This window comes from Musa acuminata, chromosome BXJ1-4 (assembly GCF_036884655.1).
Source record: "Musa acuminata AAA Group cultivar baxijiao chromosome BXJ1-4, Cavendish_Baxijiao_AAA, whole genome shotgun sequence".
Taxonomy (NCBI): domain Eukaryota; kingdom Viridiplantae; phylum Streptophyta; class Magnoliopsida; order Zingiberales; family Musaceae; genus Musa; species Musa acuminata.
In genome coordinates, this window is record NC_088330.1 from 33,663,834 (window position 1) to 33,686,796 (window position 22,963).

Consider the following 22,963-nt stretch of genomic DNA (forward strand, 5'->3'; position numbering starts at 1 on the left):
CTCATTGATCATCCCCCTTCGCTTCGTCAACCACCCTCCTTTTATCTAGATAATCACCTATCACTCATGGCATAGACAACTAATGATGAAGGCCTCACTCTCCTTGGACCCCAATAGTTGTCTCTCCTCTCTTATCGTAAGGGTTGTCACTCCTCTTCTGAGCTATTAGCGATGTCCATAAGAGCAAGGTTAACGGGATCCGTAGAGGTAAAGGTTATTGGGGATGAATCCAACAAAGATAGAGGGGAGGGGAAACGATTGTTGGGATTCGATAAGAGCTTATGGGCAATGACAAAATCGACGTAAGATGACAACACGTGGGTAAAATGATATTTTCATGTGGTAGACAATGGGTGCTCTACATAAATTTCTCATAGTTGAAGTGCTATATTGAATTTTTTTTAAATTAATTTTTTTTTAAAAAAATATTTTTTTTAATATTTTAAAATATATTTAATTATAAAAAAACGAAACTAAAATCACAATCATCGGTTCCAGTTTCAAAACCAAGTTCGATTCCGAATCATAATTTTGGAGAATCATAAACAGGGCAAGGTAAGAATTGGTGGTGGTTTTGTACTTATATTTATCATCGATGAAGGTTTTGTACTTATATTTATCATCATTTTAATAATAATAATAATAATAATAATAATAATAATAATAATAATAATAATAATAATAATACACAGCCAAAAGAAGCAGTGAGAAAGTGAACCTTTTTCCAATCCAAAATAGCTGCACGATGCTGGGCCCCAAGCAATAAATTTATACCAGTCGTTGATGCTATTTTGCTGGAAGCATATGTTCCCAAATCTTTCGGTGCATTCCACCAGTCTTTCTCTTGCTGGCTTAAAAAATATCCCAATAAATATATCCCAAAAGTAAATAAAAGACGCTAATTAGATTAATTAAAAGCAAAAAGTAAATTACAAGCCAATTACTGCAAGTCCCATTATACACTGCATCTGACATGACCTGACCTGACACATCAAACGGATGCCAGTCCTCAAACGAAACCAAGGAAGAGCGTTCTCTTCACATCTGATGGGTTGACCGGAGGAAGAAGCTTCTGTCGACATTGACTCCGTGTGGCTTCTAGTATAAACGAACAGAAGCTTCACTGTCACTCCGCTTGGATACGCATTCGACGCGGGCTGGCTTTCGTGTTTAATACGAGTTGGGTAACGTCATTGCCTTCGCCCTTTAACAGGCGCCGCCTTATATGGCGTCTCCTCTCCTCGGTCATCCACGTCGTCGTGCGCACCAGTTGGATTAGACGCGGTGCATATCTGGCTCGCATGGAGAAGAAGAAGACGGCGGTGGTGGTGGGTTCGCCCAGAGCGAGGTCTTGCACCCGGCCGTGGAGATGGGCCAAGACGCTCTTCTTCCTGGCCACCATGTTGGCCTCCCTCCTCCTCGTCTGCGCTCCGCCGCTCCTCGTCGTCCTGCTCGACCTCCTCCTCCCGCCGGCTCTGCTCTCCAAATCTTCCCTCTCCGCTTCGTCTCTCTGCGAGCAGCTCGAGAGCTTCGTCTTCCGATCCTCCTTGGTCGACGTGCCGATCGTTTCCGCAGTCAGATCCTTCCTCATCCTGTGTAAGCACCAGTGGAGGCCCTCTCAGGATCGATCGCCAACGATTTCCATCTCCTGATCGCTGTTATGTTACCTGCTGCAGGTGCTTTCCTCGTCTGCGACGGGAGCCGGGGAGTCTACCTGGGGATCACCGTCATCTGCAGCTCCGCGTCGATGGCGTACGTTCTGCTCAAGGCTTTCAGCATGTACTCAGTGGCGGGAGCGCCGCGGCCGATCCTCGAAATCGCCGCCGGCAAGGACGCTGCCGTGATCCAAGCGTTGTTCTTGGGATCCTTAGCTCTGGCCGTCGCTCACATGGCGGTGGCGTACCGGACCAGCTGCAGGGAGCGGCGCAAGCTGCTCGTCTACAGAATCGATGTCGAAGCGGTATGCTTTCGTTTCCCCATCTCTCGTTAAGTTCTTGATCTATACCGGATTGATCATGCATGCTTTGGGAATTACAGATCATTATAGTATGTGAATTCTCTCAATTGAGGCAATCGGTAGGCATTCCCACAGTTTCCTTCACCTTCCCCATTTCTTGTCAACCCTCCTCATGTTGACCGTCGGTTCTCATCGATTTAGTCATTCATTTTTCTGACGCTGATTTCCTCGTTGACTGGTCACAGAAGTGATCCGACCAGAACAGAGCTTTCTAGAATGAAGTTATGAACGGCTACCAGCGTAGGAACGTTAACATTTCTTTCTATTTCTAAAATATATATATTTCAATCAAATGAAATATATATATATATATATATTATTGATTACGTGTAATTTACCTTCAGAAGGGGGTTAGTTAATTCATCAAGTGCGGTTGTTCGAGAGAGATAAGGTCTGAATGAGAAGAGGTCGCTTGTCCTGACTCAAACAGGAAACACAGTCCTTGGCCCTCTCGTATAGCATGGATCTCCATGGCAACAACAAAACAGTGTGGGCCACAAATTTTCTGTGAGAGACGAGCGTGTGTCGTGTCTTAGTCCAAACACCAATGTAGTATTTTCATTTTCTGTGCATCGCTTAGTGCTGTATGATGACACAACTCTTTATATTGAATTGGCAATTTGGCATCTTAACTAATGCATTCTAAGACCACCTATTTGTCTGAGAAGGTGAGAGCTCAATTCAGATCAACTCTGTGCTTTGCAGGTCAAGGGAAAAGGTGGGCTAATTAAAGGAGACATCAAACTATGAGGATGCTTATGGACATCATATAATTTAGTGCAATTTATGATCCATACATACTTCTACTGAGAAAGACATCCCTTTCGAAGAATAGGGTTTCTTCCATGATAACTCTCTGTATACATACATACACATGCTTTTGTGCTTGCATGTGTCGCATATGAAAGCAGCGTGTCAACCTCTGCTTTCTTCTTCTCTTATTTTGAGCTCTCCATGAGTAAATGTACATATTCTCCGATTTATTCTGCTCGTTTCTTAAAACAGCATTAAGATTTGATCAACGAAATAAAATGAAAATGAACAGAGGAGAAGCATATTTGCATGGAAATATTTTTTATGTTTAATTACCCTCCATTTATCTTGCTTTCTAACAGCACTGTTAATTATTGAATACAAAACCATTGTTTTTTTTATTAAAAATATAAAAGATCATATCATATCATTCCAATCACACTATCACACAATATGAGAACCATATCTGTTTATCAAGATATCCATTAATATATTATTATATAAATGATAGATCTAAGTTATGAACATCATATATATTATTATTACATATACTAAAATTATATTTTATTTATTTAAAAAATATGATGGCCACATAGATAATTATGAGAATATAATTATTAGAAGGCCTTGTCTAAGACTTCAGCAGAGGATGAAAATAAATATGAGAACTAAAAGGTATTTTATATAAATAAATATGAATTTGATTTTCTCATGTGTTAGGGATTAGAGCTCAAAACTTCCCTTCATTTTTAAATTATAACAATACATTTATGAACCTTTAATTTATTTTATTGACACAAATTTATAGAATAACAATAAAATAACATACTAAAAAATTAACATAAAATTTAACCTCATTCTATATATATACACTAAATTCTTCATTATATGATCAATTATAAGACCTTTGAATTATCCTCACTCAGACATAACTTCTCTTATATATAGTTTTATATAAATCTTAAAGAATTTACATATTCCTTTTACCTTTTCTAGAAACTTTATGGAATACTCTCTTTAGATACTTTAAAGAGAAAACATAGGGGCATCCAAAATATTCTTCACTTTTTAATTTTTTAATCAAAGTCTAGATATATATGAGATATTTATATAAGAACTAAATTTTAGAAATTCAAAAATAATTATCAATTCCAAAATTATATTTTTAAAAATTTTGTACTTCTTAAAAAGAAAATATTTTTGCTTCATGCTCTAATCTTCTTTATTTATCTTTAATAAATCTTTAATAATCAAAATTTTTAGGCTCTAATACCACTTTGCTAGAGATAGAGAAAAAATTCAAACTATAAGAAAAATCATAGAGATTAATAACAAAATAACATATCTAAAAGTTGATGTAAGATTTAATGTGATTTTACTATTCACTATTTATATTTATAGAGAAAATTAAAATTTTCACCATATTTAATTAATTATAAGATACTTGAGTTATCTCACAACTTCGTTTGTTCTAGAAAATTTTATACATTTCTAGAACACCAAATTATTTTTCATTTCTTATTCCTTCCTCACTAAAATATAGATATATATAAGATATTTATAGAAGAATTGTGTCTTAATTACTAGAGTAATTCCTTCTTTAGTAAGGATTCCTCTTCATCCTAGGATTTTTATGCTTCAAGAATCCCAAAATAATTATTTTCCTAATACTTTTCTTTTATATTATATATTTATATTTATATTTAATTTTATAATTAAAATATAATAATTTATACACTATTAATCTAACATAAACTTGAGATACCGAATAAATATTTATTTACACCTTAATATATTGTATTTGGGGTGATCTTATGGGGTGATACGGTGAAGAAAAACTATTACTTGGTTACTCAAAATCTTTAGAATAACTTTGGGGCTTTTACCATTAATTTGTAATCTTTAAGCGAGATTGGACATTAGTTGCAATCAATCCAATAACTAAGCATTAGAAGAATAATAAGTCACCAAAATTGTATATTTGTTGAAAGGGGCCAAATCTAACTAAACCAATCCACCAATTACATCTTTTCTTTCAAGAGATGTGATTTGGGCATTGTTTCCACCAAGAACAACTCTTTATTAGTCACTGGTTTTCTACAATTCCAAATCTCCATAAGCATGGATTCCATTCAAGACAGGTCTTCCATCTCTAATGGAATCTATGCTTAAGGCCAAATCTTGATCTGATGAGGGCTTTGCAGACTTGCTTTTGCTTACCATTACTATTCATGTGAAGTTGATTTATGTTTTTGATTGCTATTTCTCATGAATTGTCACACTCATGTCATTTTCTTGCAAGCTCCATGAGCTTTATAATTATCACTATTTCTCTCCTTGATGACAACTAATTAACCACTACCCAAATGTCTCTTTTATTGATCTATATAGAACTCCTAAAAGGAAAAAAAAAATATTATTATCTCCTTTTTCATCAAAAAAAATAATTGTATAATTGATTATATCATCCTTTCGAATAAGAATGATCAAATGATTATGTTTGTGTCGAAATTGAAAATATATTGCAATTAGAATCAGATTTATTAATTTGTTTTGACCAGTTCTTCAAGATCAATTTTTTTAAATTAATATTGAAGTTGATCATAATATAATATACAGTAATGGTTTAAAATATTTACTCAAATAACAAATTTATATTAAAATTTATTATAGTGATTCAGAAATTCGGGTATAGTTACTGAAAAATACTATAGCTTTATATTTCTCATATTTAAAGTAATTTAAATCTCATCATATCCTCACTCATCAATCAAAACACAACCTTTTAGCTTACTGCAAAATACATTGATAATTTGTATTATATTATGAAATTGTTGTTTATAAAAAATTCTTTATAAATAAAAAGGTTATATATAAATAGCTTTCTTTTTATAAAACAAATCTAATTTTTTTAATTTACTCATTTGATGATTTCAAGAGTGAGTATGAAATTATATAATAAAGCTTTATAGACCATAATTTATATAATTATGATCTACAAAGGCATCATGTCGTGGAAAAGTTGATAATCTATTATAAATAATAATAATAATAATAATAATTTCAGTTTCCGAGGTAAGGCTAATTAATAAAGGATTAATGTTCATATTCTTCCTCCTTTTAAGTATGTCCATAATTCCGTCTTTGATCACTCGAATCCCCATGAACGGATATTGGACCGCATTGGCACGAGCCAAACCGGATCAGGCCGATTGGTTTATGCAATGAACCGATTCGATCACGAGTCGCTCGCTTATCGCGGAGCATATCGTATTTGTGATTCAATTGATTCGAGCTGCAGTAAGCCGGACCGGGCCGTCCGCGCCGGTCTGGTTCTGGTTCGTCCGGACCATGAGCGACGCCGGTGTCCAGGTACAGTGGCGGTCCGGCGTGAGCTCCCACCGTCATGGCGGTGGGTGTCCCGGGCGGATGGATCTCACGCCAAGGTTAAGGTTAGGCGGAGGCATCAGGCGTGGAGGATGATGCGACAGGAATGGATAGCTCCAGCTCAACAGATCTGAAGATTCCACCCCCCGTCGAAATGGCCCCACCGTCGGTCGACGTCTCCCTTCCACTGACGCTGCATCCACCTGATAATAAGCTCCTCCCACTCCTCCTCACCCCCGCTAACTACTGTAGTTCTGATACATCCTCCTCACCTTATTAACCTTACACTACTGATGATTGCATCACGCATCACCTCTCGGTTATCATGATTGCGTTCGGCATCTCTGCAAACTTAGAAAGACCAGCAGTTTCTCAAAAGAAGAAGGTGAGCTTTCGAGATATGATGGATGTCTTACTGTATGCGTGTGTGGCTCACACATCTGAATAGATTCCCGACGTACGTGTTGTAGAGCATGCATGGGATGTAGCCCACATAAAATGCCTTCCCTTCATTAGCTTACACTGGCAAAAGACAAGCCACCTCTCCCATCATGTTCAATTATCATAGATATTAGAACTGTGGCCACTCCAAGCTTACACAGCCTCATTCCTGTCCTCACTTACCAAGTTCGCTGGTCATACTAATTAAAAGGTAGTCGAACTAAAGCAGAGGATGGTGTTGACCATGCTGATGTTGAAGAGACGAAAGTAAAACGCGTCTAGAGTTAATGTATAAAGAGAGATATATAGAGAGAGAGAGGATTGCAAGGGGAGGTAATGAATGGTAAGGGCAGAAGACAAGTGTTTAAGATAAAGAAAATGGGGTACGAGGTCGGGCGTGGAAAGAGAAGGACGAAGGAGGAGGACCACCAACAACAAGTAAAATAGTGTGAATGAGAGGGAGGGGAAGGAAAAGGAAGAAGAAATAAGAAGAGTAGAACATAAGAGGAAGATGCGGTCCCAAGCTTTGTCTGGTCCCCATTCCAATGGGCGTTTTAATGGGAATTAGTTGGAAATGGAGGACCACATCCCCTTTGGGTCGGCGCCAGCCCTTGTTTCCGGAATATTTCTCAGGCGCATCTATTCCACCCTTACTCTTCTCTTCTCTCTCTCCATCTACCTCGGTGTCTGACACTAGCTTTGGTGTAGACTAGGGGATGGAAGAGTGGCAGCTCAGAGACAGACCTGCAAGTCTGTAAGACCCAATCAAAGCATCAGTTCTCATTCAGACGAGAGCAGCAGCCCAACAGAAGCCCATCTGAAAAGTTGTGGCCCCCTGCTGTGGGCGAGACTGGGAGACTGCAAGCGAGAAGGAAAGAAAGAAAGAGAGCTTCCCCCCACTTTGGAGAAGTCGGGATTCGTGCCAATCCGAGATCAGCCACTCTTTCTGGCCAGGAAAAGATGCAATAATTGCAGCCGGTGTTGGGCGTTGCTGCTCTTAAGTCCACATACGCATACGGCAAGCTGAGACAGATAGAAGAGAGAGAGATAAGGTGGGGGAGCTGAGAGAGCATGGCCATGCGGCGGCTGGTAGGGTGTTGAAGGAGAGCAAGGACGGGGACCCTTTATACTTATGCTCTCTGCTTGAGAAGCTGTGATATATGATGGCTTCTTTCTAGTTGTTTCTCTTTCTCTTTGATCTCTTCCCCTTCTTATTCTCTTCTAAAGACGAGTCTACGGAAGGGGAAGATTTGATGCGGAGAGGATTTGCTTTCTTCGGGCTTTGGAAGCGCTCCTGATGCTAATATATAAATATACTCTAAAGGTTTTGACTTGCTTTGGATATCTGAGTACCGCTTCATCCTTCGGCTCTCTCTGCGCCTCCATCTCCGATCCTGGTTTCTCACCGTGTGATGTCATCATGCTCGTCGGAAAAGCCCTCCTCTTCCGTGTCTCTTGGATAACATAAGCGTGACTTGTGCTCTATACGATCGGTAAGCGCTGCTCTACTGCAAATATTCGCAGATCAGTATGTTCTTTCTTGTTGTTCTCCTTGATCTCGATCGGCATAGCTATGGTGTAAAGATAAAAGAGCTTTGACTTTCACTGCAGGATCCATTTCTTGACATACGCATAGGTCATCTAAGAAGCAGATTAGGTCAAGTTCTCTTCTGGGGCGGTAGAGGATGGGTGAGTCGCAGCATCACCAGCAAGCCTTGGGTTACACCAATTTTTCCCCCACGGCCGACCCAGTACTGATGCACAGCTTTCAACCAAGCCAGGAGCTCTACAGCTTACAGGCGGGGATGGAGATGCTCGGAGTACCCTCCAAGCCCCAGCAGAACACCGACGCCTGGAGAGCCTTCTTCCCCGTGGCCGGCAGTTCGTCCAACGCAGCTTCCAGCTTCCCGCAAACGCTGAATGAGAATCTCATGGTTACACCCGAGAGGGTGGGCGTGAGTCAATGGCATCCTCGGAATCGGATGCTGGTGGACGAATCCTCGGCAAGGTTTCTATTCCCATCATGCCAAGGGAATGGGCAGTCCAGTAGCGGATTGTCCTTGTCCTTAAACCATGCTGAAACTTCCAACTCCGGCTACGATCAGCCACCCTTCGATCACCATGGTTTAACCAGTTCTCGAGACACTCAGTTGCTTCAGAAACCTGCAGATCATCATCTCCAAGATGGCAGGTTCTTTCAGTCGTCGACTTCGCAGTCAGCTCTGATCAATCCCTACCAGCAATCGCAGCAACCGCTGAAGAGCACCAAGTACTTGATCCCAGCAAGAGAGCTGCTAAACGAGTTCTGCAGTCTGGAAACTGCAGTCATCGGTTCATCAAAGGACAAGGCCAGCAAAACTAAGCCGTGGGAGGAAGGAGGCACTTCTTCTTCCTCCATCTCATTCAACCAGTCTCTCTACTCTTTAGACATTCATGAGCTCCAGGGAAGGAAGGCCAAGTTGCTGTCCATGCTAGAAGAGGTCAGTAATTTTTCTCTAGTTTGTCATCATCGATCAAGCATTCATGATTGGAGTTCCAACATATGAGCAAGATTGATTTGCCCCACGTTTTGCTGTCTTACACCATACAAGAGGGACTGATTGATTGGTAGATAAGACTGTGCATGAGAGAAAGCCATGTCCCTGTAAGTGTAAAGGAGGAGGAGGAGGAGGAGGAGTGGGGGAATGACTGCCACTTGATCTGGGGGATCCAATTGATTGGTTTGGCAGGCAACTTGTTGAATCTGGATTCAATTATGCGGGACTGCGCAACTACCATTAAAGCGGTGCTGCGCCCCCGCAGGGACAGGTTGATATTTCCGGGAGTTCCATTTACTTTGGGATAACTCTATTCCTTTCCCTTAGGCATCTAGGCCTGCAGGTTCTCCATCCCTGTGTATTTAATGGAACCCACCATATCTCTCCTCTTGACCTTCGACTTGGGAGAAACCCCCTTTTCCATTTAGTTCCTTCCTCGACATATACTAATCATCACATGGTTCTTCGTATGCAGTACCTCACATTCTCACAAGTACCATGCCATTGTATCTATCCCGCAGCCTACACTGCCACAGTTCAGAACATAATAGAAACGCATACATAACCACTGCGTTATTCCTTCCAACTTTTTAAGTGTTCTCTGATTCGTTCAGCGTGTGGTAATAATAGGTGGACAAGAGGTACCGAAGATACCGAGAGCAAATGAGAGCTGTGGTCTTATCGTTCGAGGCGGTGGCGGGAGAAGGAGCGGCGACGGTGTACTCAGCTCTGGCAGCTAAGGTGATGTCGAGGCACTTCAGGTGTCTGAGGGATGGAATCGTGGGACAGATCGATGCGATAAAGAAGGCGATGGGAGAGAAGGACGCAGTTGCACCGGGTACCTCGAGAGGCGAGACGCCGAGGCTCAAGCTCATCGACCAGTGCATTCGACAGCAGAGGGCGTTTCAGCAGGCCGGGATGATGGAGAGCCACCCATGGCGGCCGCAGAGGGGCCTTCCTGAGCGCTCGGTGTCGATTCTGCGTGCCTGGCTCTTCGAGCACTTTCTTCATCCGTAACTCTCTCTTTCTCTCTCTCTCCCTCTCCCCTCTTCTGCGCTTCTCTTGAACACACTCAAATCACAAGTCAAAGAAACGTATGCATATATTGCACCCTAACGAGCAATGTCACATACTATATATAATATCTCATTTGATTTGAACCTACACATCCCTTTTTTTGAATGGTAATGAAACCACCACCACAGGCATTGTCAGCGAGAAGGGGGAAAAATAAAAGGATTTTTTGAGGGAAGGAAAAAAGAAAAAGGAAAAGAAGCAACATCTACCTGTGATTATAATCTGAGTCTTATACATGCAACATTGCTTGACTACAGGTACCCTAGTGATGTTGATAAGCATATATTAGCCCGGCAAACTGGACTCTCCAGGAGTCAGGCATGCAAACCCTAACATCCTTTTCAGAATGATATATGTATGTGCAACTCCTCGATTCTTTTCTGTGGCGATGATCAACATGTTGCTTTTGGTTTCTACCAACAGGTGTCCAATTGGTTCATAAACGCTAGGGTGAGGTTGTGGAAGCCAATGGTGGAGGAGATGTACTTGGAAGAGACGAAGGAGCAGGAGAACCAGACATCGCAAGAAGACAACTACAACAGCAGTGACAATGTTAATCGTAATCTTATCTATAACTCTTGCCAGGTGGATAATGTGGAAGACCGGAAGCCAGCACCGGGGCAGCTCCTTACAGAACCCGACTCGCTCTCCTGGGTCATCAGCAACTCCGACGGGAGAGAGCGTGCCGGAAGCAAGAGTTCTCAGAATCCAAACGCCAGCGACAACTTTGGTGTGGTAGATCTGGACTTCACCTCCTACAACCAGTGCAGCCACCCGAGCTTCGGCAGCGGCGTGTCCCTAACGCTTGGCCTGCAGCAACACAACGGCGGAGGCATGGGCCTGTCGTTCTCGCCGCCGGCGCCTCAGCCGTCTCTCCTCTTCTCCAGAGAACAGATGGAGGAGTGCCACCCGAGCCAGCTCCCTATCGTGGATGCCGACGCGCAGAACAGTGCCTACAGGAACCTGGTGGGAGCTCAGTTGCTGCGGCACTTCGCGGGGTAGAATGGTTCTTCGTGGAGGTCAAGGATGAGGATCCGACATGGAAACGGTAGATACGTAGTACAACCGTAGGTCGTCTTGTGCTGTTAATTCTTGCGTCCTTGGTGAATGGCGAGGATATCTGAAGGGTGCGTGCATGGATTGGGGTGGATATATAAGCTGTCAATTTTCTGGAGGGCTGCAGGAATGTTAATTTACTGTACGATGTTGCCATTTGATACAGATTTAAACTAGCTAGGAGTTTTATTTCATCAAATGGTCCTCTATATTTCTAATATACATATATATATATATATATTATTTATCTTCACTTTTTATTTTATTGCAATACACGATCAAGTTGATAGATTTACCCTTGGATTTTAGTTTATTTTATTAGACAAATGAGAATCTAGCAAGAAATGGGTTTCCTGGAAAATACTAAGATTAGTCTTACCTAAAAATATATCTAGATGAGGTAGATTATGTTTGTTGTTTATGGTATCTTATGATGTGCATTTGTGCTATAGAATAAGTTGATAGGAACTACTGTGTAATGGAAGATTAAATGGAACCGACAAGATTATTCTTTTCTTATAGTAGTTGTTTGATCCTTAGTATCACATAAGAGATGAGATATCATGTCATAATCATCTTCGGCACCATTTTTCTTTTTTGCACTTATTGGACTGTCCAGCCTATGTTAAACATGTTAGTTCTAAGATAATTGGATAGGTCTTGGACCTATATACGTTACCTACAACTCTTCAGCCTCCCTCAAAGGAAGACAAAGAATTGGAGAGGGAGTCACATATTACATCAAGAATATATTAACTTATTATTTATAATTACATGTTATTATTTGGTTCAAAGTTTGGTAATTCCTAAAGAAACCTCTAAGTTTTCTTTTTTTTAATCAAATGTATATTTTTTTTACTTTATTCTAGTAAATTACTTTTATTCTCTAAAAGATTATATTATCCTTTGTCGATTGTCTCATCATGATTATCTTTTTTATATTTTAAAAATTACCTTCATAATAAATATGATCATTATGTCGACATATGTTATATCATAGTGATGATCCCCATTATAATGGCCCTTGGAATCATCGAGATCTCTCTACCCCAACTTTCTCAACTTGTTCTCGTTTGTTTGTGTCTCCATCCAAGTTGATGAGAATTTTCTCTTTTGAAGAATAATAAATAATGTATAGAAGTAAATAAAAAGAAGATGCTTTATAGAAATAAAAAAAAAACTTAGGATTTTTATTTTGAGAATTTGCCCTTCAAAATCTCACGCTTTAGCTTAGAAAATGATGCACATTAATAATTCATAAAATGATAAAGTTACAACTTCTAATTTCACAAGGAATCTCAGTTAAACTATGAAAACAACCATACAAAAGATAAAAATGAAGTTTAAATTAATATTTTATAAAAAAATATATAAATATTTTATATATTCTGTCTTGATGTATCAAATGAATCCCAAAAATAGTACGGTTACATACATTGGTAGAGATGCAATATTCCACATTGTAAGGATAAGTACGAAGACTGCTGTAGTTGGGATAAGAATAGTTGCAATGCAACTGGTGATTCCTGTGTTAATGTCATTCATCTCTTCATGATATCTTCATTCGTAAGTTTTTATAGGTTTTCCTATATAAAATTCTAAACAAAATTTTCAGATTTTATAATTAGACTAATTAAAAAATTCAAGACCAAACCCATCAACTCGACTATTATAATTTACAGTCGAAAAATATTATCTTCTTCACAAATGAGATATTGAATTATAGATTATCACCTTTGAGACTCTAATATCATACAAAAAAAAAAGGGGAGAAATCATATGTAAACAAAACTCTTTCTCAAATAATATTAACAAGGTACTATTATTAATCCAAGATCAAATTAAAAAAAAGAGGAAACTAAGATGAAAAAAGAAATTATAATAGATTTTTTAAAAAGAAAAACACTGACTTTAACCCTATAAACTTAAACACTTAGATGGATCTACATATATAAATATTATTTATTTATAAATATAGAATAATAATTTAAATTAAGAGATCCTTATCAAATAAATTGTATCTAATTAAATTATTTAAAAATAAAAAATTAAAATTTTAAAAATTAATAACTTAAATCTTAGAAACACGAACTTATATTATTTCAACAAAGATAACTACTAAGGTACAATGAAAGATTCAACCTCGTAGAGTTCAATCCGATTCTTAATCGATGAATAATATGAGTTAGACGCTTCTTTTGTAACTCTCGGAATTTTTTCATACTAATTCTGTTTCATGCCTAATTTCATATGGAATCTAAAAGTGACTCTATTTTATTATATTTTATTTATATCTTAATTTCATTCATTTAATATCCCTGCTGTCATGGACATAACATAGACTTGCTTTGATTTAATGGATGGCAGTGAGGGAGAGAGACATTGCAAAGAGAGGACAGATTGAACTCCAACTTTGTTTGGTGTTAGGGGAGCAATGAGATGTAATTTGGGATCAGAGTTTGAAAAGAGAGAATAAATGAAGATTGCAGGGTGAGGAGAGAGATGTGAAAGCTGATAACAGTACTAATTACTGTGCTTTCCATCATGATTGGTTGAAGCACATGCCCTCCTAAATAAGCCTGGAAGAGAAATGAACCTTACAGCGATGGTTTCCTTTTGCTACTCTCTCTCCCGTCACAAGTTCTACTGCCTCAAGCTGTGATGCAGCGAACCATTCTAAACATCTATGTAAAAAGTGTTGGATTTGATAAGTATTTTAGGATTTAGGAGTAAATATCTTAGAAAAATAAGAAAAATCTAATTTATATCTTCTGTAAAAGTTTTATATGCTTTTAAATTTTGATGAGGTGTTTATGGATTTTTAAAGATGGTGAAACTCTCTAAGATATCTAGAGAGGATAAGACTCTAAAATGGGAAAAAAAACTATAAATTCTTTCGGATTATATAAAAGAGTATATAAGAATTTAGGACATAAGCATGAAATTATCGAACGGTATTAATCTTATAATATGTTCTTTAATTGTTAATCTTATAATATGTTTTTGTTTTTTTTTCATTTCGAGATCTCTCCTTCAAATAAAAACATGGAAATCCAATCCAAAAGTGTTTTTTTTCTCTCTCCATACGTTAACGAAGGCAGGGGCGGCCTCTGCTCGCTGCATTGACACGAGAGCAAAAGGCAACAGCAAAGTATGCAAAGATTGCAAGAGATGCGGCAGGGAACAATGGCTCCAATCATCATTTGCAGCACCACCTTGAGACCAATCTTGCTGGGTCAATGGCGAAAATAGGGGCACCAACGACCATTTTGAGCTCCTTCAAGCATTCTCTGACCATCACCTGGCCGTTGACGGTTGCACGGTGATGCCTTCATATACGAGTGGCAAAAGCAGAGGATGAAGTAAATGAACCGATGGAAGCAAACCATAATTGCCGCCGGTGAACATCTTGATGCTGCTCAAGTCTTTCTTCTTCTTTATTTACCATAGCAAAGCTTCGTACGCAGAGGAGAGGACAAACGCATGCACTACTTGTGACATACCAATCGATTCAAAGAGAGGCTATCCGAGGGTAAAGGCTACCCTGCACATGGCTAGGTAGCATTCATCCAAAGTTCGTATCACAAACAGGAGACAAACACTGCATGGGTAGATTTGCTGTGATTTAGGAGGATCCTCTAACCAGAATATGGAGTTCTTCTTGTCGATGCTCGCAAAGATGAGCATCCGATGTATGTGTTACTTGGTTCTGATTGAAGAAGAAAACGAAACGGGAGGTTGCTATCCAAACTGCACTCACTTCCTATACTGCACAACGCAATGCCAGAGATGGACTTGGCTTAGACAGGAAGGATGGGCAATCACATCCGCCAATGGTTGACATCAGATTGAAATGGCAGTAGCCAATGCGCGAATTTGTTGTGCTCCTGATCAGCAAGAATTCTCGCAGGCAGCGGCGGCGGCCGTGATCCTGAGCACCGGCGGCTGTTGATCGGGCTCCCCGTTCCTCCGCCAGAAGGCCCGCCGCCACCACACCTCGAAGCCCCTCTGGATGTTGGGGCAGTCGTCGCCGGCGTTGAGGAACCGGTCGAACCAAGCGAGCAGGATCTCCTGCTGCGTGGCCAGCGGCAGCGTGAGAATGGTGTTGGCGAGGCCGTCCTCGATCAGGTGGCGGTCGAGGCCCTTGCATGCCCTCCGCATCCACCCGAAGTCCTCGTAGAATGGCTCCAGCCAGGTTCGCAGCAGCAGGCATCGCGCCTCCTTGGACACCAGAATCTGACCCTTCCCAACCGCGACGAACAGCCGTGCCGTCACCCGGCTCACCTCGTACCGGTGAATGGCCGGCACCCTGGGGTGCATCTCCGAGAGCTCCGCCTGGCACGCCCACGTCCGCAGGAAATCGTCGGCGATCTGCCGGTCGATGAGGATGTCGAGGATCCAGTGGAGGTTGTCCGCCTGCCGCGCGATCTGAGCGGCCTCGATAAGGTCGGACGCGGCGGCGAGGGCGAAGTGGTGGCGGAGCGAGCGGAGGCAGCCATCACAGGCGGAGTAGAGGGACTCCTTGCTGAGGTCTCCGCCCCTGTTGGCGCCCCCACCGCCGCCCATTCCGCCACACTGTGAGGCGGTGTTGTTCTCGCGGAGCATCTTGGAGACCAGGCCCTTCATCTCCCGTCTCGCCTTCTCGTCCTTGCCCTCTAACACCACCTGGATTAGCCGGACGAGGATTTCCTCGCCTCCATTTCCGCCGTTGGGCTCCTCGGCGTCGCATGTCGCCATTTCAAGGGACACCCGCTTGAGCACCTCCTCTGCGCCCGAGCTATCCAGGTGGAGCTGAGATAGAAGCGAGGCCACCTTCTCCTCCTCGTCCTCCGCCCAGGGGGCGGCTTCCAAGTACTCGAGGCAAGATAGAACCCCCGCATCAAAAGCGATCGACGCTGAAACCTAAGGAAAATGGCTGAAACCGTGAAATGTAGGAAGCAGCAGCAGCGGCAAAAACAGAGAGGGAGGGTCAAAGGCGGCACCTTTAGAATGCCGAGGACCTTGGAGACGTCCTCCCGCATAAGGCGCCGGCGCAGATCCTTGCAATACATCAGGCGGAGGGTCTCCACATAGACCTCGACGTCGTCGCAGTCAGAGATCTCCACGATGTGCGGAAGGGAGCGCTGCTGCTTGGACCAACGGTCCGAGAGCTTGGCGGCAAAGAAGCGGCTGTGCGCGACAAGGATGTTGCGGTGGACGTTGAGGGAGACGGTGAGGCCGTCCTTGGAGCTGAGGGTGAGGCGGACGTCCCCGGACTCCGCGTCGTTGAGCTGGTTCCCGGGGCTGCAGCTACCGATGATCTCAGCCACGCGCTCCTGGAGAAGGAGCTGGCGGTCCTGGGCTGAGGCGGCCGCTAAGGCAGCGCCGGCGCGGCCGGGGAGTGGCAGCTGAGGGGGGACGGCGGGGCGGGGGTGGTAGTCCTGCTCGTTCGCCATCATGTCGAAGAGGGTTGGGCTGGAGCGGGTCTTGTCGAGGGGCGGCGGTGGCGGAGGGGACATGGGATTCAGAAGACCCGCGTTGAGGGCAGAGTTAAACTTGCTGTAGCTGGAGGGGTACGGGGGGTAGGGGGAGGAGAACGCAGCAGCAGCGGAAGCGGCGGGGGAGGCGGCAGGAGAGGCATCCATGGGCAAGGGCGAGGGGGAGGCAGACGGGGGAACCTCGGCGATCAGAACGGCCTCGGCCTGGTCCTGCGGGACCACCGCGGGGACGCGGCGGGCGTGAGGCGGTGAGGCAGCGACTGAGGAGGAGGTGGCGCAGCACCAGGGCCCGTCGGAAGAGACGACGTGGGGGGGGAGAGTCTCCCGGCGCTTCCGGCGCTTGGCGTTCGTGTTCGATCTGCGGTTAGGCTGCTGCGGCCGTGGCTGTGTCCCTGGTTGTGGTGGTGGTTGTTGTTGGGTGTGGGTTTTGAGGCGGTGGGAGGAAGTAGCCATCAATGAGGGTGAGGGTGGGGGGGCACTTTGATTAACTCGTCCTCGCCCCTCACCGCGGTTGTCGTGTTTTGATGTGAGCAAATGAAATGGGACCGTTGTCTCCGGGAAACGAGAATATTAATAGTAATACACACACCCCTATGTGATCAATTCAGCGATACGGTGCATAGCCTGCACTAAACGTGCCTGTAATGACCGGAGACCCTCGGAGGATCAAGGATCACAGGGAAGAGCAATGAATGCAAGCGGAGGTAGGGAGGAGCGAAGGGACGCATCTTGGGTGGGTCACGGCGGTGGTGGCCTGTGGCTGCCGCTCCATCATGTGCGTGCGGTACGTGCCCCTGCTCTGGCTCTTTGTCAGGCAACCCGGTGGAGTTTCCATGATTAACCGGACATGCCCTCCGCCACACTCAGATCACAGCTCCAGTAGGAGCATCCAAGAGAAGAAGAACAGACAGAGCACAAGGGGAATGCAAAAGAAACATCTACCATTCTATGTGCAAGTGCCTGCACCCACTTTCCAACTAGACATCGTGCTAGTGAATCACCAATCACTCAGGACGATGATTAAGTTATTCCTTAATGGCGTGGCATGCATTTAGGGATCAGACGTAGACAACGCACAGAAGCTCAATTATGTATTCATCCTAGAAATGCTGGAGTCGTCACTGCTCCAACTTGTAGCAGTCAAAATTGCACCGGGAAGAAGAAACAGAAGCTGTTTCAGTATTAATAATGGCAACTGATCCAATCGTTGAGGTCCTCCAATGCCATTCTAATCCGTAGATTACATCTGCCATCCATGTGAGGGGGGGGGACCCTGTCGAGTTGGCCTCTGCTCTTTTTGCCCTTTGTTTACAGACGCGGACGTCCTTGTTTGAGTGCAAGCACTTCTTTCTCCCTCTCGAGGAATTGCGGCAGCGGCGCCGAGGCATCAGGAGCGAGCCATGCCATGCACACCCCACCGACGAGGATAGGCGTGCAGTCGCTACCTTTTCCGCTTTCCACTTTTTGTGCTTTGCCTGCGACTGAATCAATGCTGCAAAAGCACCGCCAAGACTCGTCTCTCCCCAGTAACTCTCACTCCTACCGCTTCTTCTATGAGTGCCTCGTTTGGTGTTGTTTAGCTGAGACCGATGCGTCCAAAGGTGGCCGGAATACCATGGTTGCTGGATCACGAACAACAAGAAAGCAAACTAGTAAACAGACTCCTCCTCCGACAACATGTTGTGAAGATGTCATCATCATCTACCGAATGGTCTCTCCATGGTACTTGCAAAACCATGATCTTAAGGAACTGGTAATGTTACAGTAGCCTCAACAATAATAAAGCCCATTCACAAGGGACCGATGCATAATAATACTACTTTAAAGTGTCTCTTTCACTTCATTTTCTTGGCTTTTTCTTTCTCTTCTTTCCGAATCCCAACACAACAAGTGGGATGGAGCAGTCCATGGAAAAAGTAATTTGCCTGATGCATCCAAGGCAAATCTTCTGAAATGATGACTATTCTGCGGAACTACATCTTTAACCTATGCGTTGTGCAGGAAGAAAGTACATATTAATTCATTTTAGATATATTAGTTTACTGTATAAAATATTTGGCAACATAAATGCAATCAATACTTTCTAACTTAAACTCCGATAGGAAAGTAGTCGCAATTCTCTTATAATGCTCTTTAGGCAAGCTTGCGCATGAATAGATCAAGTAGAAGACGCCTCTGGCGATGATCTGGTAGGCAGCGGGTGCGTAGGAGAGGGACGGACGAGGAGGAGCTGGACTTGGAGACGGGGAAGCGATGAGTCAGCAACATTGAGGTTGGTGGCATGGGGGATCATGGCGTGGCTGACGCTTAAGAGGTCTGCGACATAGGGGAGGAGCTCGGGTTTTGGCTCTTGGGCGGTGTTTGATCGAGGAAGAAGGAAAGCTAAGAGCAAAGACGAGAGAGGAGAGAGGAAGAGGAGAAGAGAAGGTCGAGAGTGGAGAGTGGGCTCCTGTGTTGGTGCTTTGGGATGTGAGTGATAGAAAAGAAGCGGAGCATAGGAGCAAGAAGAAGTTTGAGTTCGTGGATGATTTTATTAGAAAAAAGAATAAGAAATTATGGAAGAAGCTTAATTGTATTCACATATTTTTTTTCCTATTTATGTAAGTTAGAACGGAGAATTTTCCTCAACAGATTAGAGGATTAGCGCACAGATAGATAGCTCCGACATTGTCACAATATATTATAGGAGTAGAGTTAATGTTGAGTTATTTGAATAGATTTATAACCCAATTGAGTTCTGACAGTGGCGATGATTTGATATTCAGTTTCAATTGTAGACCGTACGATTGTCTTTTGCTTCTTAGAACTTTAACTAATTAGATTAGTGTCAAGAAAGACAATATACCCCGATGTGGATGTTTGATTATCAAAGTTGTCTGTCCAATCAGCATTGATAAAGGCATGAAGCTGAAGTTGAGAGTATTTACAAAGAAAGACATCACGATCGAGAGTCTTTTTAAGATATCGAAGGACTCGTTTGATCGCAGACCAATGCATAGCCTCTGTATAAATTATGATAATTTGTTAATTGCAAATGAGATGTCGGGACGAGTGAGAGCTAAATACTGTGGGAAACAAACGACTTGCCGATATTGAGTGGGTTCCGTAGTAGAACTTCCATTAGATAATTTGATAGAGCCCCTAGCAGATAGAGGAGTTGTATCCATATTTGCATCCTGCATATTTGTTTTAGATAATAAATCTTGAATGTATTTTCTTTGTGATAGAAAGAGATTGGAAGATATGAATGTAGCCTATACATCTAGAAAGTTGTTCAGGAGTTTTAGATATTTAAGTGAGAATCGATATTATGTGTTATTTTGAATTTGATATTGTAAGCATATGAATATGTAACTAAACTTATTGAAGATGCCATGTTTGTTTATTTAATTATATTACTTGAAGGGTATAAATATGTGATTAATGCAATATTCATTCCGAATCATGATTTAGACACATGAAAAAAAAAAACAATCTAGATTTTACAAAGAGAGATATTTTTAATTATAAACTATTTGATGGATATTTTTGCTAGTGATAAGTGGTTCAGAATTCCAACAATAAAAGGAAATATGCTACCGCACAAGTCTCTCTCTTCACTCTCCAAAAACCTTTCATTTCGGGACTCATTTTAGGTTACCGTAAGAAGAATCTTATTGAAGAACATGGTGTTGAGGTCCAACTCCAATTCGAGGATCATGGAGTAATTCTCACAGTCGGAGGCCAACAATTGATTTCTAGATCACAACATGATGTACAAGTTATTTATTTAAACTTAAACCTTACATTCTAATGAGATAATTTATGAGATTGTAGTGTTGTACCGTTTTGACCTTTTTTTATAATTTTTTATGAGTGGAAGTGTGGATCACATGTGTATAATCACGTGGACAAAGGTGTTCAAAGTGATAAGTTGAATTATGATGATAAAACATGCACTTGAAATGGTTGAGTACAATGTTTTATTTATATATATATATGTGGGAAGGAAGGATTTTCTTCAATTGTCCAGCGAGATTTTCTCATGTAGTTGAGAAAATCTTATTTGCTATTATGTTTCCGTAAGATTGAACTATACTTTGGATCAGTGTTACAAGATTCTTGTACATAATTTTATTATATTAGTTCTTTTCTTTAGTGTGAAACTATTAATGTGATTTTAATTTGAATTGTGAAGCCAACCTAGATTGTATTCGAGTCCATCGCAAACCTTGTGTTGAGGTACGGATTCGACGATGAATCCTATAAAACTAGGCTAAGTGCATATTCAACAATAGTCTTTTCAATACCTATATTGATAATAGTGAAGAGTATATATTTTTTCAATCAAAGATTTAGGTGAGCCAATATAGCTTATGTCTTTTATATAGTTAGCTTTAGTAACTAATATAGATAATCCTAGCATTCCTCAGCTCCTCCTGTCATATAGGTAATACGTAAGAAAAAGCTTGGGAACCATCTACACTCTATGGTCGTCAGTAGGAGGTCACATCACCTGGCTGCTCAAAATAGGCTTGTGAAATCCACTCTTCATTGATCCTATAGTTGAAAAAGAAAATCTAATTCCGCATTAATGGTCGACTACATAACTCGACCTCATCTGCATTCCCTTCCAAACGAATGATGAAGGAATCATACTTTACCTGACCCAAAGAGGCAAGGAAGTTAGATCAAAGGTATCATCCTGATAGTCCCCAAGCACTATCCTCAGGGGCACATGTCAGCAAGTCACCCGCATTAAATGCCTCCTTCATATAGGATAAAAGGAGCCTTGACAAAGATCCGTCTGCTCCACCTAATGCCTGAGTATAAAAGCTAAGCCCCATGCTAAGCCGAGGCAAGCAAGCAAAAAAAAATCTTTATTCTCTTATTTACACTACTAATTCTATTATCTTCATCTTTCTTCCTTTTTCATACTTAAGTATTGGAGAGGTCAACCCATAACACCCACAGTGTTGAGCTATTATGCATGATTATCGGTGTAGCCCAAAGGCACAATCAGGAGGCTACATAGCAAAAGAGATCATCAAGATTTCCTACCAAGCTTTATCACTCGAAGACCGAGTCGTTCTTAGTGTACTATCTCTCTCTATAAATTCATTCGCTCTTTCCGCATTGTTTGCTCTTGATGTCAACCAAGAGGAGTCAATTAGATTGACTTATTAATCATCAGTTTCTGTGTGTTAACAATAACCATCGCTACCTAATGAGAAGTTATTCCACGTCACCGCCAGGTGTTACGTGAACATGAGAAATCACCTAAAGTAGCATGCATCGTGGTTTATAACGTGACTCATCCAATGTGTTAGTCAAAAAAAAGTATTTATATGGGTATCGGGTTAATAGTGATATCACATTTAAAGTGTCGAAATGTCAAATTTCTCATATTATCTGACAACTCTTAGGTACACAAAGAAACCGCTTGAAAAATACAATAGTATATTAAATATTAATATCCATATTTTTTTAAAATTAAATATAGGAACAAATTAATGGGGGCAATATAAGCACCTAAATTTTTATTCTTATTTCTCAATTCAGAAAATTCCATCATTAACACATTGTTGTACTCGCATGACTTGCTACCCAATAAGTGTATCTAACATAAAAGTTATTTTGCAGCCACTAAGACTATTTCCCATATTAAATGAATAAATAAAGAATAATATAATTATTTTAATTAAAATATTAAAATAAAAAAAATAAGTTTATACCTTGATCGACATCCATCCTGTTCTCCTATTTAAATAAGAAAGACTCCTCGTTTATTTTAGTGATGATCGGGAAGAATCGAATGATATGAAGTATCATGAGAGAAGAAGGTGGTATCATGACCCTTGGTGAGTGCTCCATCATTTCTTTTAGTTTATTCGATATTTTTTTTGAATTTTAGATATTAAATTAAAATTTTATTTTCAAAAATCAAGATGCATGATATATATTTTAGAATTTACAATGTTATTAAATTATCTTGAATGAATTACAAATAACAAATTTTCTAAGAATCATGCCTAAGTTAGATTATTTTTTAAGAGTGATTTTTTTTCTCAAAATATGACAAATATTTAATTAATTTTATAATGTTCATGTTTTCTTATATTTAATTTAATTGATTTTTGTTATTGATTTAATTATTTTAAATTTTGAACCATGATTTGTAAGCTATAATTAACGAACTTCATGAAGTACTGTTTAAAAATTGATTTAATTACGTATTG

General features: G+C 41.2%; 3 protein-coding genes across 3 annotated transcripts; 2 read left to right on the forward strand and 1 right to left on the reverse strand.

The window, feature by feature from the left end:
* The first annotated feature begins 1,138 nt into the window (after positions 1–1,138).
* Positions 1,139–3,102, forward strand: LOC103976324 (uncharacterized). The gene is made up of 3 exons (XM_009391531.3): positions 1,139–1,596; positions 1,677–1,960; positions 2,723–3,102. Exons 1-3 carry the CDS (start codon positions 1,302–1,304, stop codon positions 2,765–2,767), a joined length of 624 nt encoding a protein of 207 aa, XP_009389806.2. The 5' UTR covers positions 1,139–1,301; the 3' UTR covers positions 2,768–3,102.
* A 4,081-nt stretch (positions 3,103–7,183) lies between these two features.
* LOC103976313 (homeobox protein BEL1 homolog) lies at positions 7,184–11,467 on the forward strand. The gene is made up of 5 exons (XM_009391514.3): positions 7,184–8,091; positions 8,210–9,078; positions 9,766–10,148; positions 10,470–10,530; positions 10,636–11,467. The coding sequence occupies exons 2-5, from the start codon at positions 8,284–8,286 to the stop codon at positions 11,212–11,214; spliced, it is 1,818 nt and encodes a 605-aa protein (XP_009389789.2). The 5' UTR covers positions 7,184–8,091; positions 8,210–8,283; the 3' UTR covers positions 11,215–11,467.
* A 3,330-nt stretch (positions 11,468–14,797) lies between these two features.
* LOC103976302 (BTB/POZ domain-containing protein At1g63850-like) lies at positions 14,798–17,655 on the reverse strand. The gene is made up of 2 exons (XM_009391505.3): positions 16,251–17,655; positions 14,798–16,170 (listed from the first exon to the last, which is right to left on the reverse strand). Exons 1-2 carry the CDS (start codon positions 17,196–17,198, stop codon positions 15,160–15,162), a joined length of 1,959 nt encoding a protein of 652 aa, XP_009389780.2. The 5' UTR covers positions 17,199–17,655; the 3' UTR covers positions 14,798–15,159.
* Positions 17,656–22,963: the final 5,308 nt, after the last annotated feature.

What these genes read in the sequence shown, in the direction of transcription:
- LOC103976324 (XM_009391531.3), top strand. Translation starts at nt 1,302, where the DNA reads ATGGAGAAGAAGAAGACGGCGGTGGTGGTGGGTTCGCCCAGAGCGAGG. An exon ending in CAGATCCTTCCTCATCCTGT is followed by an intron (nt 1,597 to 1,676) that starts GTAAGCACCAGT and finishes TACCTGCTGCAG; the next exon opens with GTGCTTTCCTCGTCTGCGAC. An exon ending in ACAGAATCGATGTCGAAGCG is followed by an intron (nt 1,961 to 2,722) that starts GTATGCTTTCGT and finishes TGTGCTTTGCAG; the next exon opens with GTCAAGGGAAAAGGTGGGCT.
- LOC103976313 (XM_009391514.3), top strand. Translation starts at nt 8,284, where the DNA reads ATGGGTGAGTCGCAGCATCACCAGCAAGCCTTGGGTTACACCAATTTT. An exon ending in TGCTGTCCATGCTAGAAGAG is followed by an intron (nt 9,079 to 9,765) that starts GTCAGTAATTTT and finishes TGGTAATAATAG; the next exon opens with GTGGACAAGAGGTACCGAAG. An exon ending in CTGGACTCTCCAGGAGTCAG is followed by an intron (nt 10,531 to 10,635) that starts GCATGCAAACCC and finishes TTCTACCAACAG; the next exon opens with GTGTCCAATTGGTTCATAAA.
- LOC103976302 (XM_009391505.3), bottom strand. Translation starts at nt 17,198, where the DNA reads ATGGCTACTTCCTCCCACCGCCTCAAAACCCACACCCAACAACAACCA. An exon ending in AGGTCCTCGGCATTCTAAAG is followed by an intron (nt 16,171 to 16,250) that starts GTGCCGCCTTTG and finishes CATTTTCCTTAG; the next exon opens with GTTTCAGCGTCGATCGCTTT.